The sequence below is a fragment of the Branchiostoma lanceolatum genome, chromosome 17, assembly GCF_035083965.1.
Source record: "Branchiostoma lanceolatum isolate klBraLanc5 chromosome 17, klBraLanc5.hap2, whole genome shotgun sequence".
In the NCBI taxonomy this organism is placed as follows: domain Eukaryota; kingdom Metazoa; phylum Chordata; class Leptocardii; order Amphioxiformes; family Branchiostomatidae; genus Branchiostoma; species Branchiostoma lanceolatum.
Genome location: NC_089738.1, coordinates 7,173,813 through 7,199,056, shown reverse-complemented (window position 1 = coordinate 7,199,056; position 25,244 = coordinate 7,173,813). Strand labels below are relative to the sequence as shown.

General features: G+C 39.8%; 4 protein-coding genes across 6 annotated transcripts; all 4 read left to right on the top strand.

Moving 5' to 3' along the window:
* Positions 1-1,551: 1,551 nt before the first annotated feature.
* Positions 1,552-5,630, top strand: LOC136423322 (heme-binding protein 2-like). Its single transcript, XM_066411446.1, has 5 exons — positions 1,552-1,657; positions 2,396-2,492; positions 3,155-3,284; positions 3,938-4,121; positions 4,756-5,630. Exons 2-5 carry the CDS (start codon positions 2,412-2,414, stop codon positions 4,931-4,933), a joined length of 573 nt encoding a protein of 190 aa, XP_066267543.1. The 5' UTR covers positions 1,552-1,657; positions 2,396-2,411; the 3' UTR covers positions 4,934-5,630.
* A 701-nt stretch (positions 5,631-6,331) lies between these two features.
* Positions 6,332-13,183, top strand: LOC136423127 (heme-binding protein 2-like). 2 transcript variants are annotated; one of them, XM_066411160.1, is made up of 5 exons: positions 6,332-6,463; positions 8,557-8,698; positions 9,652-9,781; positions 10,534-10,714; positions 12,162-13,183. In XM_066411160.1, the coding sequence occupies exons 2-5, from the start codon at positions 8,564-8,566 to the stop codon at positions 12,337-12,339; spliced, it is 624 nt and encodes a 207-aa protein (XP_066267257.1). In that variant the 5' UTR covers positions 6,332-6,463; positions 8,557-8,563; the 3' UTR covers positions 12,340-13,183. The 2 variants fall into 2 exon arrangements, with proteins under 2 accessions (XP_066267257.1, XP_066267258.1); XM_066411161.1 differs by lacking the exon at positions 6,332-6,463 and adding an exon at positions 7,780-7,883.
* Positions 13,184-14,149: 966 nt separating this feature from the next.
* On the top strand, positions 14,150-17,405 carry LOC136423192 (heme-binding protein 2-like). Of its 2 annotated transcripts, none has more exons than XM_066411263.1 (5): positions 14,150-14,748; positions 14,935-15,070; positions 15,568-15,697; positions 16,336-16,510; positions 17,011-17,405. In XM_066411263.1, exons 2-5 carry the CDS (start codon positions 14,945-14,947, stop codon positions 17,186-17,188), a joined length of 609 nt encoding a protein of 202 aa, XP_066267360.1. In that variant the 5' UTR covers positions 14,150-14,748; positions 14,935-14,944; the 3' UTR covers positions 17,189-17,405. The 2 variants fall into 2 exon arrangements, with proteins under 2 accessions (XP_066267360.1, XP_066267359.1); XM_066411262.1 differs by having other exon boundaries at positions 14,151-14,748; positions 14,929-15,070.
* Positions 17,406-18,978: 1,573 nt separating this feature from the next.
* LOC136423678 (heme-binding protein 2-like) lies at positions 18,979-21,938 on the top strand. The gene is made up of 4 exons (XM_066411950.1): positions 18,979-19,056; positions 19,851-19,980; positions 20,862-21,039; positions 21,695-21,938. The coding sequence occupies exons 2-4, from the start codon at positions 19,926-19,928 to the stop codon at positions 21,870-21,872; spliced, it is 411 nt and encodes a 136-aa protein (XP_066268047.1). The 5' UTR covers positions 18,979-19,056; positions 19,851-19,925; the 3' UTR covers positions 21,873-21,938.
* The last annotated feature ends 3,306 nt before the right edge of the window (positions 21,939-25,244 follow it).

The following is a 25,244-nucleotide window of genomic DNA, read 5'->3' as shown; positions in this document are numbered from 1 at the left end:
TTCAGCTAGGGTGTAGATAATTTTTTCAGCACGTTTTCGGGCCCATACATCTATATAATCTATAGGATATTTGGAGTTTCTCATTACACAACCAGGTAATCTCACCTGCTGACGTTTCGGTGTCTGTCAGACACCTTCTTCAGAGCTTCTGACTGGAGTACTGCTTCTCACCGCTATAAGTAGCCGATGTAGGTGAAACGTCAGCAGGTGAGATTACCTGGTTGTGTAATAAGAAACTCCAAATATCCTATGTTCTACCAACCTGATGAAATTATTTTCGGAAATATATTATCTATATCATCAGTCTGGCGCAGATCCTTTCTTCCATTTCAAATCCCCTCGCGATTCTTTTTGGTCGTTCCTAATGTCCCTTAATTCCTCTGGTGCGATCTCAGGCTGGACGCGTACGGTCCATTTTCGGGTCCGGAGGTCAAGCAATTATGTTTCCGCTTGGCTTCTCAACTAGGACAAACACGTGTAATAGCGCATGCAGAGCGAAAGGTCACCGGTACCGCCGGTAATGTCCCTAATCGCACCAAGAATAAGTACTAAGATTATGCATGTACGTAATGCCAACACAATCATACAATTAAAAGTAGGCCTAAGATTATACAAATATGTTATTACTCTGTACAATCATACAAGCATAAGCCACCCAGTAATTGTTCACCGTTTCTACGGCCGTACTATTTGGCAGTCGGACGAACTACAGTGAAACACAACGGTGTAACGTTACCATGTGGTTGCCTTAAAAAACACTCAGGCCGTGCCCTTTCGATGAGCTGCAATCAAATCATGAATCTTAGCAATTTCTCTCTTCAACCAGTAGTGTTATTGGAAAAACTGGTCAGTATTTTACAAGAAGAACCTTCATTAGTTCTTACAGTATTGTTCCTTTACTCTTTAATACAGTATTCGAAATAACTTAATATGTGACAGGATTATTAACAATTGTTGATAACAATTTTAGAAATGATAGATATCATGAAGATATCACTGTGATGATGATGATGTTCGTCCATCGTAGTCGATGATAACCTTAGTTTCATCAAGGAGATTAGTTTACCTTAGTTTCATCAACCTTGTTTTTATACCCTGCACAAATAATGAATGATAGGGCTATCCCAACATTCTTACGGCCGCTTTCCTCATTTCAACTTCAACTTAATTTACCCCCAGATAACCCCGCGAGAGGCAAAGTAGGGGGGGGGGGGAGGAGGTCCCAGGCTAAGGCGGGCAGGCCTCCAGCCTGGCACGGTAGGACTCAACGGTGGGAGCCGTAACAACCGCGCCAGGCAGGGCGTTCCACTCGGGGATTGTGCGAGGGAAGTATGAATATTTGTATGAGTCTGTCCGGGAGTTCATATGTGGTTGAGATTTGAGCTGCCATCGTGGTAGAGATTTTAAACAAAGACGTTCTTTTAATCTTAAATACACGGATACAGACAGATAATGCTCTTAGAATGCTGTCTAATTTATCTCATCCGAATCACTTCAACCGAAAAATTAGAGGAGAATTCTTTTAGAAATAAATCTTTGTCAGATGCGTTTGGCTGCCATCATTTGAGTTACGCAACTGTTCGCGGAGCACTATTACGCAAGTATTATACAAGAGCATATTACTTTGAGAAAGGCAACTGGACTGGTCAGGAGATCGGTAAGTCCCTTCTACATTATAGTAGGAGACAATGTGAGCTTTATGTCAATGTAATTCGTGTTGGCATGGTGCCCTTACATAGATCAGCTTTCAAACAAGCTGCGCAAGATAGTCAAAATCCATGCATGTGACCTGATTTTTATACTGCAAACATTTTTGTCTTGTCAATGTTACGTTAGATGGTGTGCACTATAATTTCAATGTGTTGCTTGGGCTATCTCTGAGCTTGCTATGTGCTTATGCAGCTGTTTGAAAGCAACATTAAAAGCACAGAAACGGACTGATATTGTGATCTGTGTTTGGTCAGCATTCAGCTACAGTCTCGTGGGTCATAGGTCACTAGTAGTATAGAGCGAGTAAGACAACTATTATTCGCATGGTGTGGCCTCAGTACAATACACTTAATGATTCTGGTTTACAGGTTTACGTAGCAAAACCTTTGTTGGATCCGTTGGCATGTGTGGTGGCCGCCATCTTGAACTATGACGTCACAGGGTCGCTATACCATTTTATTGTGAGGGGTATTTTTAGGTCGCTAGCGTTCTCTCTATTTTTAACAAATCGGCACACAACTATCACACATTCAACTCAAATAAATAGAAAAACTCAATATCAATTCATATTCATAAAAGGACCCCGCGATCGCTAAACTAACATAGCAAACTGGAAGTATATGTAGCACAAATACTTAACTCTTGTTTATTCTGATATCTTGTCCCCTCTTTACATTCCATACAGAAAATAGCAGTGCAAGATGTCGGCGGTGAAAGAGGTGTTCAATACCTTGTTCGGGAAGCTGGACTGTCCCAAATACTCCGTAGTCTCGTCTACAGCCGTACGTAAAACTTTCACAAGAATGGTGTGAGATATACTGTCCTCCTTTTGTTTCACACTTTTTTTCTTTTATCATTATCAAGGGGGTTTTAGTGAATAACCTCCTTGATCATTTATATATCTATAGGCCCTGCTTGGCCTCAATGAAATATCACAGTTGCCCTCTGACTCTGTCACAAATTTTAAGAAAAAAAAAGCGCCAACAACAGGACTATATTCAGGCGGCATTCAAATATTTTGACTGCAGCTCTTAAAAATACCGGAGTTGACCTCCCCCCAGAAAATGAAAAGGGGTGATTTTTCAGGCGTGACATTTAAATCTTTTGGCTGTAGCTCTTTAAAATGCCGGAGTTTAGCTCCCACTTTTTCTACCCAAATAAAACCGACAAATTTAGCTTTGTTTTGAGTAGGTTGTTTTCATGGCTTCATGTGATACAACGGAAAGTCCATGAACTGGTCTTTCCCTGTAACTTACGTTAAGATAAAGATAGAAACAATGCCATTACCTTTCATTGCCTGAGCTAAAAAAACATCGTTTGACAAATGCAGCTCAGCTAAAGCACGGCATTTCTAGCAATTGAAAGCATCTACAAAGGAAATGTTGATCGAAAAAGAATCAGGAAAAAAACTCAGCTGTAAATATTTCTGTTTTGTCTTGTTCAGGATTTCGAGGAACGCCTGTACGCAGGAGCTAGGTGGACCAGCACAAGAATCCCTGATATAGAGCACCGCACGGCGGTCAGCACGGGGTTCAGAAGACTATTCAAGTACATCTCCGGGCATAATGAAAAACGTAAGTCCTCTCAGTTTTTTCTTGTACCTCTGTTACACAGTACGAAAACTTCGATCGCATTTCTGGCACTGCCGCAGTAATACAGCCCAGTGTTCTAGAAATTAAGTCGCCTGATTTTGCAATAGGCAGAGCGTCGCGCGTTTTTTTCGCCTGAAAGTCTACCATCTCATATTTACCCTGCGAAAATCCCTAAAATCGAATCCAACCATCAACAAATACAGCCAGAGCTCGTCGACTTTATGACGGGGGTATTTATTAACCTAATCTCCAAGCAGATCTACCAGTCGCAGTGGCCAGGTGAATACTGTTTTGGCCTTTAGATTTGTGTCTTCCCACCGGTAGATCTGCTAGGAGATTATTGTTAACCCGTTAGTAGTTTGCCAATTTGGCGGATTAGAATGGGCAGTATACGCTATCATTATACATACACAAAGTAACGGTAACAAAGTATGTAATTGTCTTCATCTCCTGTTCACACATTTGTAATTATGTTTACCTTCTCAAAAGTAAACATATTGTTTTTGCTACATTTCCTCTTCTTCTTCTTCCTCTTCTTCTCCGCATAACTTGATAATAAAACACGAATATCTCCAAAACTAGAACTTGTCTCTACTTCTGATAACTCTCTTATCATCTTTTTGTCCTTCAAACAGAGGTGAAGATCCCGATGACGGTACCTGTGATAACGAAGGTTGAACCGGGAGATGGGCCCTTCTGTAAGACCGACTTCACCGTGTCTTTCTTCGCTCCGCTTGCCGACCAGGCCGAGGGCACGGCTCAGCCCTCGGACCCAGAGGTTTTCAACAACTCACTTCCAGAGATGACTGCTTATGTCAAGTATGGGTTCACTTGGTTTGATTGAATTTCTATACTTTGCCAACCACTTCATTGGCCTGGGTAACAGCCGTAGTAGCCGCTGGCTCAAGCGAACCACGGTTAGCAAGCGAAACGATTGAGCCAGCGGTTACTACGGAGGATGGTACCCAAGCTACCACTTCATACGTTGATAAGCATAAAAGCACACAGGGAAGCTTGCAAGTTAGACATTCGAAATAATAGATGAAATAGTCGACTAACTTTGTTACCATTGCACTTGAAGTAGATTTGTTATGACTGGTTTATTGAGTGAACTCTCTTTGCAGCCCAAAAGGGCTGACTTGCGGAATTCAGTACACCATTTCCCATACAAAATAAAATACAACAAATCATATCTCACTGTACATTAAAATCAACATTATACATAAAATTTCCGTTACACTTTGTTGTTCAAGAGTTTAACAATTTGTGCAAGTTGTTATATCAACATTGCAAGATTTCAGTTTTTAACCAATACTCTCAGTCTGTGTTATGGTAATTAGTGTAATGTTTTCACCTGGTTGAATTATCCTCCAGACTCTTGTGGTGGTTTTGTTGTTGTTTATTTTCTTTGTGTGTGTTAGAAGTTAGTCTGATTTTCCTATTCTATTCCCAGGACTTTCAGTGGGTACGCCAAAGATGAAGACTGGACCAAGCAAGCTGAGACTCTCGCCAAAAGCCTGGACAACGCCGGGAAGAACTACCACAAAGACTTCTACTACACAGCCGGATACAACAGCCCTTTTAAACCGATAGGCAGGCACAACGAAGTCTGGTTCATAAAGGCCGATTAAGGAAATTTTAAGGCAATTACGTTTCAAGCCACTATTAACAAAGCATGTTCTCGAGGAATGTTCATTGTGCAAACGAAGTTTATTATTTCTTCACTCTATGCCCTTTGATCTGTAAATAAAATCTTAGAATCCTCCTGAGACAATGTCATGATGAAATATTTTGGCTTTAAGAATATGAAACCATAAGCTCTAATTTAGTTTGATTTATACATGGCAAGAATATAAGGTTTATGGTGAATATGAGATACATTTTCCTATTTTTAGTGACAGGTTTAATTTGTTGGACGCAAGGTGCATTTTTTACTGCTCGAAACTTTATTTCCGGAATTTTATATTGAGATAAACTGCTACATTCCAGACATAATGAAAGAACATGTCACAAACTTTGGAAGCTATCTTATGTCATGTGCCTGGCGCATACCCTAAATATTCAAGTAACTACATGTAGGAACGTGCCAACCCATGTATAACTGCGTCTTTGAAACTTTTATAACTGAAATTATCCTTTTAAGAATACTTATATATTGTATCAGTCTGTAAAGTTCAGCGTATTTAATAGCACTGATTGGTGCTTACATTTTGATGGCACTTTCCGAGTTGTGTACATTTTCTGTATCACAGTGCCTATATGGGTCAATGGGGGCATTTGGCCCTAATGACTGACACACAATAAAGATGATTCGATTTGCGATTCGAATTTGCTTTCAAAAGGAGTCCATCACTTGCGTTCAACCTGTCCAATCTAACGTGATTAATACTGATTGAAAGATCATGTCGATTCCACCTAACGAACATTACAACTTTCCCTTTCAAGTCATAACAGCCAGTATTTTCAAAATCTGGAATTATAAAAGTAATATGCCTACTTGTACAGAGCACCAGAGAAAAAGGCTTCCCAACCTTATTTACAAAATATAGAAGCCTGTACTAGAAATATAGAGATATAACGTTATATACATAAAGTATGCACGATAATTGCAAAATTATTCCTTCTCTACGTTTCTTCAATTATGTGCATTCAGTTTGTCCAAACCAACCTAGACGTTCAGAGCGCTGCCAAAAGACACACAAAATAGGCCTACCCCACATCTGCTTGGAGTCTGCTCAAAAATCGCTTTGTTCACTTCGATGCCGTCATGTCTCAGACTATAACTCCGCGACACCTTAAATCGTATGGTTTCAGAGATATATTTATTTTAGAGATTTGTCTAACTAAAAACATATTACTCCTACTTCATAGACATTGACAGGTCAGGAATGCCTTAAACATTTTATTGAAATAAAATCGTTGTAAGTTGCGTTTGGCTGCGTTTGTATTACACAACTTGGCTTCTTGTGTTACGCAAGCGCTACGCATCAGTAATCTTGACCAAGGCTTTTGGATATCGGCTGAAGATTCGGTAGGTCGGGTTTATAAACCGACCCTGTTTTTGTATCAGCCCCCTATATTATTTCATTGAAGATATTATTTCTTTCGTGCAAGTTTCGTCTTTCCTTCAACTTATTGGGAGCTTGAAAGTAGGTGGAAACGTAGGTATTATCTTGGTGTATTGTTACGCTTTACTGCGAGTATCTGGCCATGGGGATCGGGAACTTGAATGGCTACATAAAATTACTGTAGCCAAAATACATATGTACTTTGTTCCAATGCATGTGTCGTCTTCACAATACGTCTATGGAATTACATCAAACGTTCAACATAAGCAATGAGGTTAACGGATATACAGCACAATAACGCTACTTGGTGTGCTAAATTTAAATGTTTTTGGTGGTCTGTGAGATCAAAATAGTCAGGAAGGAGGTCGTGCGTGTGACCTACTTGAGTAATGATGCACAAGTGTCCTGTCAACTGGGACAATCTTATAAGGTGATGACATTACACCGTAGACGCTCTGTCCGTGACCTAAATATCCATCATGTTTATAAGATTAATCCTCGTAGTATAGACTAGATCCGGAGTAGATCTGATACAGCGGAACATCGAGGGCGTGGTTTACCCTGCCTGAGTGTACCTCGTATTTCAAGGGAGAGGTCGGCGAAGGCTTGATACCTGTGCGCATGCCTTACTTTCATTTGTCTGTAGTCGCAACTGAAAATGTTTCTAGTTTTTTTTTTATATTTAGTTTTTTTTAGGACCAGTACTGCGATCGATCGAAACTTGCGATTAATAATATATATTAAGTTAAATGCAAGTTCTTGTCCGTAGGCTAATTGCAAGTACATGTAACATGAAAGGACGGACAGACAGACAGGCAATTGATAACAATAATAGCATGTGACTATTCTAGTCTAAATACTAACACTAAATTCTATCTTATTTGGGCTTGACTTCTTTTTCCGAAACAGTGGAAGACGAATGATCCCACTTTTTCTGTAATGTGTGGGTTTTGTGATGTTAAGAGGAGAGTATTTTTCTTTTTGTCTGTAAACATGGAGAAATTTGGATGGAATTTGTTGAGTCTTTAAACAGGCATTACAGCGCCTTTCTTTCTTGATCGTAGAAGGAGCAACTTGAAATAAAATCTGTTAATAATATTAGTGCAGAATGAATTAAATCATCTACGTAATTTGTCACTTTAATAGAGCTAAAAAATACACGTTCCCCTTTCTGATGCACGCTGACAAGGGACCCTACCATCCGAATCTGAGGGGGCTGAAAAAATTTTTAAAAAATTCGCTGAAAAAAACTATGTAGGATCAATTGATGATGGTGACTTGCAAGCAGAATTGTTGGGAGGAAAGAGCGTGATTTTCTGCCACTTGTTTCGTTATCCTGACACGCACGGCCCTTCAAAGTTAGAGAAATTATATTACGATCTTTCCTCCTAACATCTGCTTGGAGATTAGGATGCAGAAATGTTGTGGGTGCGCATGCGTGGAGGTAAATTTGTCTGTTCCAGATATACTCAGAGTCAGAGGCCGATGATCCTAGGATTTGTGCGTTTTCAACGTATGTGAACAATATCTTGATGTTTTGTCCATATCAGAGGCGTGATAAATATGGCACAGAGAGTTCCTTGTCTTTGGAAGTATAATATTAACATCATTTAAGCTGCAAAAAGCAAATTTTCGATAAATTTGAAAGGAGGGAGGGGGGCTCACATACAAGATACAAGAGTCATAGACTTCTGGGGCTACATGAAGTATAAAAATCATGTGATGCCAGCCTAATTTTGATTTGTGCAAGAAGTTTTGTAGGTTCTGCAGTGAATGTTTGAAGCCCCTTTATTATTATAAAGTCAGCACAGAAAATGAAAATATAGTTGGATAGATGGAATATCACAGTGCATGAGTCTAGTACTTATTGAGTATTAGTCTTATGTGCAATTTTACAGACCAATACTGTTGTTTCACTGTAACATTATGTTCACTGTTTTCACGATACCGTGAACTAATATCATCAACATGAAAAACCTGTTGAAATCATTTATGATTCCTTCACACATCAGTTCTGTAAATCACTTGAAGTTAAAGTTCAGTGAAATTATGCAAGTTTCCTTACAACGTGAAATTTTGCTACCGTAAAGATAAAGTGAATTACAGTATAAAACTTAAGATGAGCCAAATATGTAGATGAGTAAAATTGTTGTGTATTATTTGACCAATTGCCAAAATCTCCACAGATACACAATGATTACGCTGATCGTCCTGACAACCCTGGTCAGCCTTGCCGTCACCAGTCCTGTTCTACCCACACAAACATGGCCGCCGGCTTTCTGTAACAAACTGGAGTGTCCCAAATACACCACGGTCAAGACTACAAAGGTACGCATGCCAACATGCATTTTTTTTTTCCTTTCCGTTTCAACTCAAGGCATCCTCATTTGAGGTGAAGTATTATGCTTTTTCAAGTAGCTAGTGGTAGTGCAATGAGGCTTCTCTAGCTACAGCTCACATTTTTGGCCAAGCAAATCGGGTCACCCCAACTCTTCTTGATAAGTGTGTTGGGTTCTTTTATACGTGCAGAGGTTTGACGTTTGAAGCTCCCTCATACACGGGGCTGCCGGCTTTGCGTCACTATCCGAAATGAATACATCATGCAATAACGACAGTATGATATGAGTTACCCAATTTGACTCATCTACATAATGGTAATATGTCCAACCACTGCAGGAATATTTTGAAAATTGACAACTTTTGTACATGTACACATCTAATTCTAAAGGAAGCAAACAGTAATCTTTTGCCAAGTCCACACATGTCAGACCAATTCCAGAGACATAACCTTTGTTACCTATAATGACTAGTGTTATCCCAGTCTGAATTAAGTCAGGAAAAGCTTATGATTGGTACAAATATTTCTTTCTTTCTTTTCTTTATTTGAGTTCTTAACAATGTGAAAGGGAGGGCAAAACAGGTGCCCTCCCATACACTTAAGCATCATATCAACTGTTACAACAAGTGAAATGTTAGCCTGGATTACTGAGCCTTGTTGGCTTTGGTCTGCTTCCCAAGATCCGCTAACCACCAACAATATTGCGGATCTTGGGGAGCAGGCCAAAGCTAACATTAACAAGACTGGACACCAGGCTATACAAATGTAGGCTCTTTTATCTTTTAACATCATAAAAACATCCCGCTACCTCATCCAATATAAACATTTGGCCAGGGACTGCACTGCTCATCCTTTACTAAGCATAATATTAGCTTGTCCATGAAAAAGCTATGTAGAAGAAGAAAATTGAAAAGAAGGTATTGTTTTTGTTTCCTTTGTTCAGGATTATGAAGAGCGTATTTACGAGCCAGCCAAGTGGACCAGCACCATAGTTTCCGGTATGGCGTATAACGCTGCAGTGTCGAAGGGCTTCATGAAGCTGTTTTCCTACATCGAGGGGAATAACAAGAAAAGTAAGTGTGTTCGTAGATTTAAACGGTAGCCAGTTTGGAAAAGAGGCAAACTTAAGGATTGTGCATTGAAAGCAGTGTGGAAAAGAAAAATTGTAGCCTACTAGTAGGGAATTTTAATAGTAGCCTGCATGCCAGACCCCGAAATGCCCGAATCTCTAAAATATCTACCCCACACGATAGATATTTTAGAGATTGGGGGTTTGGCATCCTGGCTAGGAATTAAAAAGAAAAATAATACAAAATTGACAGAAAGAAAGTTTAACGAAAAGTTAGATTTTGTAACACATGCTTACATTGATAACACAACTCCACAAGAATCCTTCCTTGTCCAAATGTGATGCATACCACATCTGTACTATCTGTGTGATCCTATTGTAACATGCTGACATTTTTAACATATAACCTTGTGCCCTGTCCCTTTGTTGATGCTTTGTCAGGATGTCACATTTATCTGTCACAAAAGTAGTATGGGAGGGGGAGGTATGTACCATTATTCAGGTGGCTCATCATAAGAAACATACTTAGGTGCACTGTGCACATGTTTGATAGAAAATACATGTCTTTAGCTATTTAAGACAATTCAATCCCTACAACTCAGGAGGACAAGATTTGGATATCATTTTCGGACGTTTCAAGTGGCATCCATCACTGTTCCTCAACATCAGTAGAATGAACTGGCAGAACAAATTTGAAAAACTAGTTGAACATGTCAAAATCGCTAACATGTTCGCTGCTTTTTGTACTCCCCACAGAGGTTACAATCCCAATGACAGCGCCCGTTGCGACGAAAGTGGAACACGGACAGGGGCCTTACTGCAAGACCAACTTCACCGTATCGTTCTTCGTGCCGTTTGCTGACCAGGCCAGCCCACCCGAGCCCTCCGCTTCTGACGTTTTCACCAACCCTATTCAACAAATGACCGCTTTTGTCAAGTACGTGTCTGGTTGATTATGTTGTACAATGTATCAATACCTCTGTTACTTTATAACTATTCTGTTACCACAAAGTTTATCTATTTATTCAATCATTCATTGGTTTGGTACATACAGCTAAGGTTTACTCAACTAGCCATTGACTACTGTAAATGCATTTAAGTTCGCATGCTTTTTGTTTCACGCTAAGGCAAAAATGCGATTGTTTTAAGTTTGCAGCAGTGCTATAGTCACATACTGCTACAGTATTGGACAAAGATGTTCGGGTGGCTTTAAGTTCACGGTGAAACGTTGCTGCAAAAACTGCGAACATAAAACCACCACGAACATTTCTGCATTTACAGTATTATTTAGGGCTAACCTTTGGTTGTAATGGTGGCATTCATTTGTCCATTTATTTTTTCTTTCTTTTATTCATTCATTTCTTCTTTCATATATTCTTTCATTCATCTGTTTGTTCCTTCTTCATTTCTACATCATGCATTCTTTTATTTGTTCATCTATTTTATCTTAAAAAGGAGTCTGATATCACCATCCTGTTCAATATATGTATACAGCTGGGAACAAAACTGATTTTTTAGGAGTTTGGCATTTAATAAATAGAGACTCATTGCTATCAATCAAAATGTCATGTTTTTGGAGTGGTTGTGGTCCCTGGTTGTAATAATAGCTATATTTGTAAACACCAGAAGTTCAAATAAGTGATACACTGTAAATGCAGAAATGTTTGCAGTGGTTTTACGTTCACAGTTTTTACGGTGATTTCTTCAGCGCGAACTTAACACCACCGCAATCGTTTTTGCCCACTTATGACTAGTGCTGCTTGCTTTAAACGTGAACTTAAAACCACTGCGAGCACTCCATTTTCTCCCTACCGCAAAATGTAATCCACGCGAACTTAAATGCAATTACAGTATCAAGATGAATATAGGAAAGTTTATTGCAAATTCCTGCCCGTAGGCTAATTGCAAGTACATGTACATGTATACGTAACACAGAGTGGACGGACAGATAATGATGAACAATATAACAAATGACTACTCTAGTCTTAACTACTGACACTAAGTTCTAGCTTATTGGGTTCGGCTTCTTTTTGTGAGACAGTGGAAGAGAAATGATCCCACTTTTTCTGTAATGTGTGGGTTTTGTGATGTTAAGAGGAGAGTAGTTTTCTTTTCGTCTGAAAACATGGAGAAATTAGGATGGAAAATGGTGGCGTATTTAAACAGCTCATTTCTTTTGTGGTCGTAGAATGGGCAACTTGACATGAAATGTGTTTCGTCTTCCACCTTGTTTGACATGCAGTATTTACAAATTCTTTCGCACACAGGTAAGTTCTTGTACCGCCCTTTCTCAATTTGAAGGGGATGGGCACTAATTCCATATGTCCATCTTGCATAGTATATAAAGTGAACACACCTAAATTTGCCTCATTTTCTTCCTTCAGGTCATTTCCTGGGTATGCCAAGGAGTCAGACTGGACCGATACTGCCAAAGCTCTGGCCGAGAGTCTAGACAACGCCACAATCAGCTACCACAAGGACTTCTACTACACAGCCGGATACAACAGTCCCTTCCAGCTGTTTAACAGACACAACGAAGTTTGGTTAATCAAGGCCAATTAAAGGAGACCAAAACTTCAGATTGACGAGTTTACTAAACTATGATAAATATGCTCCAAAGTCAAGTTCTCACTTGTTTTACATGTGGGGACATGTAGCTGGCTGACTTAACCAAATTCAATCAAATTCAGTCGTCAGCACGGTGCGAGTTGCAAACGGTGGGAGGGCACTGAACTATTTACCGCGAACTTAAAACCACCGCAAAATGCCGTACCATTGTGTGACTGTAGCACTACTATAGTTTCAAACGCGAACTTAAGGCCACTGCACCATTTTCTCCCCACGGCGAAATCAAATCCCCGCAAACATTTCTGCATTTACTGAGTATAACAGACTTATGCAAAACAAGTGAGAACTCAACTTTGGGGATATATTTAGCATAGTATGCATGAAGTAGGCTTTTCAATTGTAGGTTTTGCTCCCCTTCATAAGAAGATAACAGCTTACTGCACTAATGGTGTATATTTCATGCTTAAAGCATAATCGCCTTTACATTGTGCATGAATTGATGGAGTAGACTTCTTGTTGGAGTTGCACAAAATTTTGACTTGAAGACCACATAAGTTTTGTTTATTTATTTGAAATGCAACTGACAATGTATATGCTTGTAGGTAGCCAAGCTAGCTTCAGGTACTTGCAGAATCATGGTGTATAAGCTACATGTATGGAACTTTTCAAACAATACCTGCTTTATTTTGTACTGAGTATTAAACAGATGTATTATTTTTCTTTTGGTCTCTGTATTATAAGGGTTGCATCTTTGTGTTGTTGGAATACAAATTTAAGCAGACAAATCATTGGGATAAAATTAAGTATTTGTTGAATGGAATAAAATGTCTAATATTGACTTTACCTGACTTCTGTTTCTTTTGTTCAATGAATGATCATCATACTTTACTTTTAACAGAGTATGCTGAATAGCATGTTAGAAAAGGTATCGGTAGTAAAGACTCTATATTTCTACCACATGAAGCTATCCTATAGAAACAGCCTGGTCTTTCAAAAAAAGGTTTCAACTCCATTATACATGTATACACAAGGACAAAGTGAACTGAAATTGAGACCTCAAATTGTTAAAATGCACGTAATAAGCCTCTTGTATATCTAACTTCAGTCTAAAGTTAACATAACAGGCTGAGTGTTTCTCTTAAGGTATCATTCCTGTGTTACTCCGAGTGGGTACCCTAAAAGAGTCCGTACCCCAAAAAATAAACGGCTGCATGAACGTACATGTATGTTTATATCGGTGTGAAATTTCCTTTTAACTAGCCCAACAGATCTCAAGCGTCAAACTGATGAAAGCTTGTTCGTAACTGAAGAAATTAGCAGGTAAAGTTCGGAAGCCGCGCGCGAGGTCGGACGTGCACAGCCCTGCATTTTGAGTGATGCGGTCGTGCGCTTACAGCTGGAAAGTGCCTTTTTGGGGGTGTAGCTAAGTGCAGTTTGTAATTGCTATAAAAAGAGATTACATGCAGTGAAATTGCTGGCAATTTTTTTACATGATCTAGGTTAAATGTTCTCAACATGGAACGAATAACATTGGTGCATTTCCTATAGCTTCATTACGAACACGCCCATGTAAAACACGTTTATAACATGTAAGCCTATGGGGCGAAAAAAACCTCACGAATGAGACCTTAAGCGGCATTATGATGGTAGTGTACTGTTTTTTTCTGCCATCTGCGATTGTTCTCTCCAAGACTCATTCAACAGATTTATATCTAAAGCAAAGGTTGAGCACAGGTAGCGCACACATCATCACGAGGAAAGACACGTGCATGTATTATATATACTGTTATCTAAGTAGGTCAAACAAGCAGTAAAGTTTGATTACTTAAGTTACCTAATCTAAGGGAGAAACCAAGAATGATCGTGGAAATGGGGTGGTATAATCATGCAATTTTTATTTTTGAAACCAACAATTTCAGCATTTTTTCCTTATCGTTCTCCATGGCATAATTTGGTAGATTTTATTTTCAAATTCCATTGCTGTCTTGGTACAAGTTTGCTGGTGTCACAGACTTGTGCAGCTTGTTTTTGCACCACAGTTCACAAATGAAAATAACCGTCAAGAACTATGAAACAAAAATTAAGATATGCTGAAAAGTGGTTGAAAATGTCCTTCACGATAATATTTATTCCTAAGAGTATTTCTAATTTTGGCGTCATGGCGCCAAAAAACTACATAGTCTTCAAAAACTGCTGGTTCATGAGATGGTTACGCATGTTGACAATTGTCATCAAGCACGTTTTCTAGACGGTCGTCGGGGGTGGAGGTCACAGGATGTTTACGTTTGGTTGCGTCCGTGTTATACAAGTGTTATACAAGTCATTCTTCTATAAAAGTATCGCCCAGGTATTCTACGGTATCATCCGTCGTGAAAGAAGCTAGAGGATCAACCAACACATTTGGTGAGTACTTTCTACATTGTGGTAGACAGAATTATACCTTTAAACCGCAGTGGTCAGCAACGCATTTGAGCCTTTGTGGAACTTGTTTCTTTGCTTCAACTTTAATTTCTTTTATCTTGGTTTTTGAGAAACTTAACCGTATAAACTATGAGATTATAAATTTGCAATATTTTCCCACAGCCCCAGAGTCTCCAAAATGTTGAGTCTGTTTATCCTGACAACTGTGGCCGGCCTTGTAGCCGCTAGTCCCGCCCGGACATGGCCGCCAACTTTCTGCCATGGACAGGACTGTCCCAGATACTCCGTGGTTACGTCCACTGCCGTACGTCCAAGTTTGGTTTATCACCTTCGCAGAAAAGGTTATGCTTTCGTGTGTGTGTGTTTGTGTTTGTGTGTGTGTGTGTGTGTGTGTGTGTGTGTGTGTGTGTGTGTGTATGTGTGTGTGTGTGTGTGTGTGTGTGTGTATTTGTGTCTCTCTGTGTGTGTGTGAGTGTGTGTGTGTGTGTGTGTCTGTCTGTCTGTCTGGGTGTGCTTGTGAACGCCATAACTCCAGAAGTCGTAAATGTGTCCTTATGGACCCTGGGGGCGTTCCGTGGTACTGCAGTAGGACTTCCAGCTTTGATATCTCGTTTGAAATTCGCCACCCATTCATTCAATGATAGAATACAAATTTAAAGGTCCGTACGTTTGAAATAAACACTCCACCAAACTTAGAACTCTGCCGAACTATTACAAACACAAAGCGCGTAACACCAGTTATTGTATTACATGCACTATAATCATTTTAAGACTGCAATCTTTTACTTTCTTTCTTTCTAGGATTATGAAGAACGCTTGTACGAGCCGGCTAAGTGGACCAGTGTCACTATCTCCGGCTCCGAGTACAGTTCAGCCGTGAGCGAAGGTTTCCGGAAACTCTTCCAGTACATCTCCGGGGCCAACGAGGACCGTAAGTCCCCTCATGTTTGCGATATTTTGGTTAGGCTTGACTATAATCTCCTTGGATAAACCTTCCCCCTGCTGCCTAACTCTGTAGCCAATAGGAAACTTGGTACCAAACGGCTACTTCAGTGTGCTAAAGGTAAAAGACGAAACGTGTACATGTGTCAAAATGAATATCAACAATGAATTGGAAGAACAGGTCTCTTCAATTCACCACTAGTAATATTTCAAGGAATTCCGTGGATTTCCTGAATCCAAAATTGTCCCAAACTTAGATCACTTCTTTGATTTGTTGAGAGAATATCAGAACTTCAAGAAATATCCCATAGAAATGACTTAAGATAAACTTAAGTTGCAGCTTCGGTCATAAGCATCAAACGTCAAACCTATGCACGTAAAAGAACCCAACCATGATAGTTATCGAGAAGAGTAGGGGTGACCAGGTGTGCTTGGCCAAAAACGCGAGCCGTAGCGAAGCCGCATTGCACTACCACTAGCTACTTGAAAAAGCATTATGCTTCACCTCAATTGAGGGTGACTGCTTTACCTTACCTTAATGCATGCTTATCACTATGAGCGCTGTTGTTCACTGTTCAAAAAGTATTTACCGACCCTGCCCTTATTGTTTTCACGTTCGTTCCTCAGAGGCTAAGATCCCGATGACAGTACCTGTGCTGAATAAGGTGACACCCGGACAGGGGTCTTCTATGGACGTCACCGTGTCTTTCTTCGTGCCGTATGCTGACCAGACCAGCCCACCCGAACCCTCCGATCCCGACGTTTTCACCAACACTCTGCCACAAATGACTGCTTTTGTGAGGTAGGGCCGGGCCAAATCATAATTTTGTATACATGTAGTTTTTCGATACATATCCACAATTGTAAGATAGCTATATAGTGTGACGAACTCGGCATTTCATTACCCCAAAAGTAAAGTAAGTATTATCCAAAGTGGACGTTTTTCACCTGTTTGAAACACAACGATTCAAATTTTTGTTTGTGTCTTAACAGAAGGTAAGGTGTGTAAGGACTTTACTAAGGAAGGTGTGTTAGGACTTGCGCTCACAGAAAGTAAAATTTGCCCCTAAGATTGCATACATTTATTTGTCAGTTTATGCATCATTACATCTTAATTTGATTGTTTTCGTGGCGGCGCTAATATAAGTTTGACTTGGCGCTAATATACGTCTGAGTGTACCGCCATCTCTATATTTGTTTATTTCTGTTTGATAAAAACAAATTCGTAATTTCAGGATAAAGGATAAAACAATATCGACACAATTGCAAGCACGTTGTAATTTCCCCCCTTTTTTGGCGCAGGCATTTCAGTGGGTTCGCTAGAGACAACGACTGGGTTGAGAATGCTGCCGCCCTGGCCAAATCTCTGGACAACGCTACAATAAGCTACCACAAGGATTTCTACTACACAGCCGGTTACGACGGTCCTTTCACACCGACAAACAGGCACAACGAAGTCTGGTTCCTAAAGTCAGACTGAGAAGACAACAAGTCCTATTGTATTTTCATTTGTTCATAATAAAGATGTATTATATCCACATGTGAATGCGTGAGACCAAGTTTTTTTTCAGTAAGCTAGTCAAGGCTACCCAAACCCAAAAGTTTAACATTTGCCTTACATTTCATAACTCAGATTAAGAGAACAACAACAAATCCTATTGTATGTTCATTTGTTCATAATAAAGATGTATTATATCCACATGTGAATGCGTGAGACCAAACCCTTTTTAATAAGCTAGTCAATGCTACAAAACCCCAAAAGTTTAACATTTGCGTTGCATTTCATAATGTCAGATTAAGACAACAACAACAATTGAACGCCTATTGTATAGCTCATTTATTCATAATAAATATATATTCTATCAATACGCGTACGCCTGTGAGACAAAAGTTTTTTTTATAAATTTAGTGAGTTAGTCAAGGCAACACAAAATTTGTTCCGGTGCCTTTGAGATGGTACCGTGTATAATACATATTGACAACCCTTCCGTCGGCTCTTCGCGTCTCGAAAGACGGTCGACATCTTCGGCCGGTCAATCGGCTTCAGTCAGGTGCTCAGTGTAGTTCTGGCTAGGCAGTGCCTCTTTTGACGCATGAGGGCTAAATACAGAACTGACAACCACAATAGATTGATAAATGATAAATGATTGATAAAAATTCCAAGTCAACAGATGCAAAGGTCGTTCACAGATAACGCACATCATCAGAAGAACGCACGCACGTAGGTACTGTTATCTAAGTAGGTTAAATAAGCAATAATCACTACTTATTTCAGTTACTTATTATGTTAAGATATCTTAGGGACAGTCTCAAAAGATGCTAGGAGTGAGTGGAATCATAGTGTAATCCATTTCGTCAAATCAACAATTTTCGCAATTTTCTTCTTCAAAATTCCATAATATTCTAGTAGAATTTTTTTTCATATTTCTCTACCTTGCCGTCTGGGTACAAGCTTGTCTCGTTGCAAAAATGGCTGGTTCACATAATCAAGCATGTTGTATAGACAGTGGTCAAGCACGTTTTCGGACAATCGGCGGGTTGAGGTCAGAGATAAGATGTACATTTTTGTGTGTACATTTGGCTGCGTTCGTGTCACGCAAGTGATCGTCTAAACGAGTCGTGCAGGAATTGTTAAGTGTCATCTTCAGCTTAATAAGGATCAACCAACACATTTGGTAAGTACTTTCTACATAGTGGTGGATAACATTCTATTTTCACATTTTTTGCTTTAATTTTTTGTGACACTGTTACACCAACGGTGATAACTCGTAGTAACCTTAAAGCCCCCCTCCCACTGGACTCGCGGCACGTTGTCGGCGTCGCTGCGGTCGATCGAATTGACAAATCACTCAACGAATTTCATCGACAAAAAAAAACGAATATTTTTAAGCTTTGAGTGTTTTGTTGTCTTTTCGGTCATACGCTTTGAATGATATTCCCATTATAAAGTCAAGGGTAACACAAATCCAGTTTAGGACGCAGCGACACCGCCAGCGTGCCGCGGGTACAGTGAGAGGGGGGCTTTACCAGGTAAACGGCGAGGATTACCGGTTTGCTTAAATCTCAAAGCAGATTTCTACGGGGACAAAATCGTATCAGCCGGCTAGAATCTTCAGCCGGCCCCGTAGGATCTGCGGCAAGAAATAGTCTCCTTTGGAGGCCTCCCAGGCGGCGCCAGCGATAACTGGCTTATCTTTCCGCATTCACAGAGTCTCCAAGATGTTGAGTCTGTTTATCCTGACTACTGTGGCCAGCCTTGTCGCTGCTAGCCCCGCCCGTGTGACATGGCCGACAACTTTCTGTCACAGTCTGAACTGTCCCCGATACCACGTAGTCACATCCACTCCCGTACGTACAGGGTTTTGAGTAGTTTAGTAGTCATACCTTCGCCGAGAAGAAATGCCTCCATACCATAGCAGGCTCTCTGGGCCTTTTTGGCGACCCCTCAGGGGCGAGCCAAATTGTTTGAGCTTATAATATACGTTTTACTGATAGGCCCGGTATATGGTTACGGACTCTCTGCACAAACGACCCAGTACAAAAAGGAGTCATCAGCAAATACCTAAAAAAGGCCCACATAGCCTGCTATAGAGGCTAGTTATGATTTCGATTATGTGTGTGTGTGTTTGTATGTTGTTGTTTGTGTGTGTGTGTGTGTGTGTGTGTGTGTGTGTGTGTGTGTGTGTGTGTGTGTGTGTTTGTGTGCGTGTGTGTGTGTGTGAAGACCCACCATATAACTCGAGAACTCGTGAATTTTGTCTTTGTGATATTTGATATGTTTGTTGGTGTACAAAAGAAAAACACTTGATCGTGGCCCCCTGACTGCTTTTCATGGTACTGCAGCAGGACTTCCAGTTTTGATATCTCGTTTAGAATTTGTAACACATTCTCGAACAGAGCAGTTGAATGTAAAATGCATTAAGTGCATGCAGTGCTGAAATACAAGTATTAAAAGGCAGCACATTTGAAATGAATACTTAAAAAGAACCTAAAGCTCAAACTGCAAATCCAGAACATCGTCAAATTAAAATTATACATGTAGAATATAGATATTTTCCACGTGAGAAAAGTTACCATTACTGTTATCAATATAAGATGATTTTGAGGTGGCCAGCTTAAATTCAATTTCTTTTTATATCTAGGATTATCAAGAACGCTTGTATGAACCAGCTGAGTGGGTCAGTTCCAGTGCCTACCTTACCTGGTACGGTTCAGGCATGCGCACAGGCTATGGAAAACTTATACAGTACATCTCCGGGGCCAACAAGGAACGTAAGTCCCTTTGCGTTTTTTAGTGAATCAATCAATCGATAAATCTATCAATCAATATAGATTGATCGATCGATCAATTAAACAAACTATATTCCACAACAATTGTAACGGGTCATTGTAGCCATACTAAACATCAAGACTTTGCATTGAGATATCTATACGCCTTTGCTTATAATAACACCAAGGAGTTCTGTATAACTTAGACTAAACACTACGCTATGAATCTGGGTGATTTTATCTATATGCAACAAATCGGAAGGATACGGGGTCCGATTCGCCTCTCCTACAATTAATTCTCTGGATTTCCTAAATCCAGAATTTCCCCAAACTTCTCTCACTTTTTTCTTGAGATAAGGTGATTAAATCAAGAAATATACCACATTAAGTTGGATGCTTAATCCAAGATCTTCAGTTCACGCAAGTTTGTCAAAAGGTAAAGGTAGTCCCATAGCCTTTTTGAGGCCGTAGGGACAGTGGGTTGTCATCCACTGTGTCTTGGGCACGGTATTGAGAGGCAAGGCCAACCATCTCTTTCCGCCGCCGTTTACATCCCCAGCCGAAGTCAATTACCCATTTTTACACCTGGGTGGGTGAAGGGGGGAATGTCATATCAAGTGCCTTTCATTGTTTACATTTCAGACAATTCGAACCCAGGACACCTATAGCCTCCGATGCAGACTCCTCCCGGCTGTTTTTTTTAAAGTTACAGTTTTTATACTATTACGTATAGGAGTAAGGAATAGTATAAAAACTGTAACTTGAAAAAGAAAACAGCCGGGAGGAGTCTGCATCGGAGGTTAGGACACCTAGGCCAAATACTATAACCGTTATACCAACTATCAACCCCACCCTGGCCTTATTGCTACTCGTTGTTTTAACAGGAGCTAACATTCCAATGACAGAGCCCGTGGTGACGATGGTGACACCAGGACAGAACTCCTCTTCTAGTAACTTCACGGTGTCTTTGATCGTTCCACGTGCTGACCAGACCAGTCCACTTCAGCCCTCCGATCCTCTTGTTTATCTGAACCCTTTTCCAAAGATGACTGCCTATGTGAGGTAGGAGTCAATCTTTATTACCTTCGCCAAGAAGGTTATGTTTTCGTGTGTGTGTGTGTGTGTGTGTGTGTGTGTGTGTGTGTGTGTGTGTGTGTGGATATGTTTGTTTGTTTGTATTGCATACCCGGTAAACCGCCTCAAGGCGTAACGCACCAGGTTTGTACTGAAGAGTACAAGCTGCATATCCGGACAGGTTTATATGATCCGCTCATACCGTGAAGGTCCCCTTATCCATTTAACGTCCTATCCGAAAATGTGTGTGTGTGTGTGTGTGTGTGTGTGTGTGTGTGTGTGTGTGTGTGTGTGTGTGTGTGCCTGATGCCTGTCTGTGTGTGAAAACTCAAGAATGCTTGAGTTAATTGTTTTGATATTTAATATGTAGGTAGGTATTGATAACACCTTAAAATGATTAGATTTTGAGACCTCTAGTGACCTTAAATGGCACTGCATCGGAAATTCTAGTTTTGATATCTCGTGTTCTGGACGTGCTATTGTCATGATTTTTTAGTGGTAGATAGCTCTTATTTGTATACATGAAGCGTTACATTGCCACAAATTTTGACAAATCAAACAAGAAGGCTAAAATATATATATTGCCGACACAATGTGTGAAAAGTATGCATCTTCGTATATTTTCCTTCTTTTTCTTGCCCAGGCATTTCAGTGGGTACGCCTTTGGTGACGACTGGGCAGAGAACGCCGCCACCTTGGCTGGTGCTCTGGACAACGCTACAATCAGCTACCACAAGAACTTCTACTACGCAGCCGAATACAACAGCGTCTTCCAACCGGTATTCAGGCACAATGAAGTATGGCTCATAAAGTCAGACTAAGACGACAACAACTCCTTGAGAATTGTATTCTTGCTTGGTTGTAATAAAGACGCATTCGCATGTGAATGTGTGAGACCAAACTTTCTTGGGTGAACTAGTAGAGGCAGCCGGCCGGCCGGCACTTAAGAGATAGTATACATTTTAACAATCACAATAAATCACACTATTGTGATTGTAGGACCTTTCATCATTTCAATATAGGGTTAATGACCCGCCCTGAGGTCTATACGGTGTGATAAGGCATGGTCGTTCGTATAACCACCGAATAAAGTGCCGAGGTCGAAACGAATTTGTATTGTTTACGGAGTTAGGCAGCAGGGAGAAGGTTAAAAGATGCATGTAAGTTGGGCTGATTATCTATTCAATGTCCCGTATTCTGTAGTAATCGGGCTATAAAATCCTTCAAAAGCTTAGACTTCTAACTAGAGCAAAGTCAATAGATCTGATGTTGATAGGCAGGTATTAACCTATATTACATCGATCGTCACGAGAAAGCACACGGGATTATTTCATCTATCTATAGGTTGGACAAGTATTGATGATAAGTTATTTCGCTTGGCAATGATTAGGTGGCCTTAAGAACGCATCATTTACCTATCCGACCCATATCGAACATGATGGGTCAGCATTTTACAATAATTAGCTTATAAAATCCTGCAAAAAGCCCGGACTTTTCAATAACAAAATCAATTGATCTGCTGTTGTTGGTAAGCAGGTATTAACATACATCGATGGTCACGAGAAATCACACGGGAGTATTTCATCTACACGTATCTAGGTTTGACAAGTATTGGTGTTTTAGTTATTTCTCCTGATGAGGTGGACTTTGGAGCGCACCAGTTATATATCCGACCCTAATCTTATCAATGATTTTTTTTTACTAAATCCAAATGATTTTACAATAATCGGGTCAATAATCATAAAATCCCGCAAAGCCGAGACTTTTCAATACCAAAATCAATAGACCTGCTGCTGTTGGTAAGCAGGTGTTAACATAGTATACATAGTCGCGAGAAAGCACTAGTCTCTATAGCAGGCTGTCTGGGCCTTTTTGGGGGACTTATGATACAGTTTTTGTTGATGAATTCTTTTGTACTGGGTCGTTTGTGCAGCCCGGTTACGGGCTTAGCTTGCTGCACAAACGACCCAGTACAAAACTATAAGTCATCAAAAAAAGCCCCACAAAAAGGGCCAGAGAGTCTGCTATGGAGGCTAAGAAAGCACACGGGATTCTTTTATCTAATTAGGTTGGACAAGTGTTGGTGTTTGGTTATTTCGCGTGACCAAGTGGACTTTGGAATTATACAACGTTTATCACCAGAATCGGACCCCTAAATTATCAAGGACAGATAGAGTTACACAAGAGCAAGGACATTACTATCCTTGACAAGAGTTACACAAGAGTTACATAATACTGTGTACTTTATCATCAGACTCGGACCCCTAACTTATCAAGGACAGATAGAGTTACACAAGAGTTACACAAGAGTTACATAATACTGCATACTTTGTCATCAGAATAGGACCCCTAAATTAACAAGGACAGATAGAGTTACACAAGAGTTACATAATATTGTATACTTTATCATCAGAATCGGACCCCTAACTTATCAAGAACAGATAGAGTTAAACAAGAGTTGCAAATACTGTATTCCGCATCTCAGTTTTATATCGCAAGAAGTGAGTTAACAAATAATAATAAGTTTATTGCAAATTCATGCCCGAAGGCTAAATGCAAATAACATACATAAAAGAACAGTGTACAAAATAGGTATAAAAGCTGCTTATCTAAATTATACAAATGTAATTGTCTATAACTAGGGAAGGGTTTGACTTCTCTTTTGTAAGCAATGGAAGACGTAATGTCCCACCTTTTCTATAATTTGTGGGTTTTTGGTAGTTAAAAGAAGAATAGTCTTTTCTTTGTCTGTAAGCTTAGGGAAATTCGGATAGATTTTAGTGGTCTGAATAGACAACTCATTTCGTGCATTATCATGAAATGAACAGTTTGAAATAAAGTGTATTTCGTCTTCCACGGCATTTGTATTGCAATACTTACAAAGTCTTTCGTATATAGGTAATTTTCTATATCGGCCTCTCTCTATTTCAAGAGGATGAGCACTAACTCTAATTTTGCTAATGGCTGAGCGTAGATCAAAATCTGCAAGATCAAGATAACTCTCTAAATTGTACATGGTTTTACATTTTGCATAGAATCTTAACTTACCGCTGTCGTTTACCAAGGTATGAAAAAATGATTGTATATATATATCTGTTAATCTCCTTCTCAGCGCTTTTCCGACATGTTCAGGTTTACAATGTGTATTACCGGAGTGCCACAAATAGGAATATCCATTGTAATCTAATATGTCTTTAACACGTTGTAACAATGTTCGTCTACGGGTATTCGTCGGAAGACTTTGCTGTAGATGGAGTGCGTCCGCTTGGAGGGTGTGTGTAGATCTATCGATTTGAACCAGACGTAACCAGAATTTAACTATATATATACATATATCTATATCTAATGGGAATCTACCTAAATCTGCTCTACATGCTACATTGCTACTATTTCTAAAAACACCAAGAACATTTTTGCAGAATTGGTTGTGTACGTTTTCAATAGGCGACGCATCATGTAGTTGTTCTGTCCCCCAGATTTGGCATCCGTACAGAAGGATCGGTTTTATGCAGGTATCAAATATCTTTAGAAGGCCGCGTGGTAAGACTGATGAACGAATGATAGATTTGAAGCTATAAATGGTTTTACGTGCCTTAAGTGACAGCTGCTTTTTGGCTAGAGTGAAGCTACCTGATGATGTGAGGGTTAGGCCTAAATAGCAATAGGAGGGGACATTGTCTATTGTGTTATTTTCAAAGTAGAACTTTTGCTTTGGAAAAGAACGACCTGCCTTGTTAAATATGATTACTTTTGTTTTCTTCATATTTACTTGGAGCTTCCATTTGCTACAAAAGTCACTTAGTCTGTTAATTGCAGATTGCAGACCTTTGTCTGATTCTGAAAATATAACAACATCATCTGCATACAATAAGCATGAAACATAAAGATTATATAAAGTTGGTGGCATACACTCTAAGTTATCTAACTCTTTAACTAAATCATTAATAAATAAATTAAAAAGGGTGGGGCTCATGTTGCAACCCTGACGGACACCCTTGTCGGTCACAAATGGTGGTGTCAGACCAGATTTTGTTTTTACACAAGTTTCAGGTTTACTATATAAACATTTGATTAACTTATAGAAATTCCCTCCTATTCCTGAATTTAGCAATTTGAAACGGAGCCCTTCCCTCCAAACTGTGTCAAATGCTTTTCTAAAATCTATAAAACATGAATAAAGGCGTTTGTTGTTA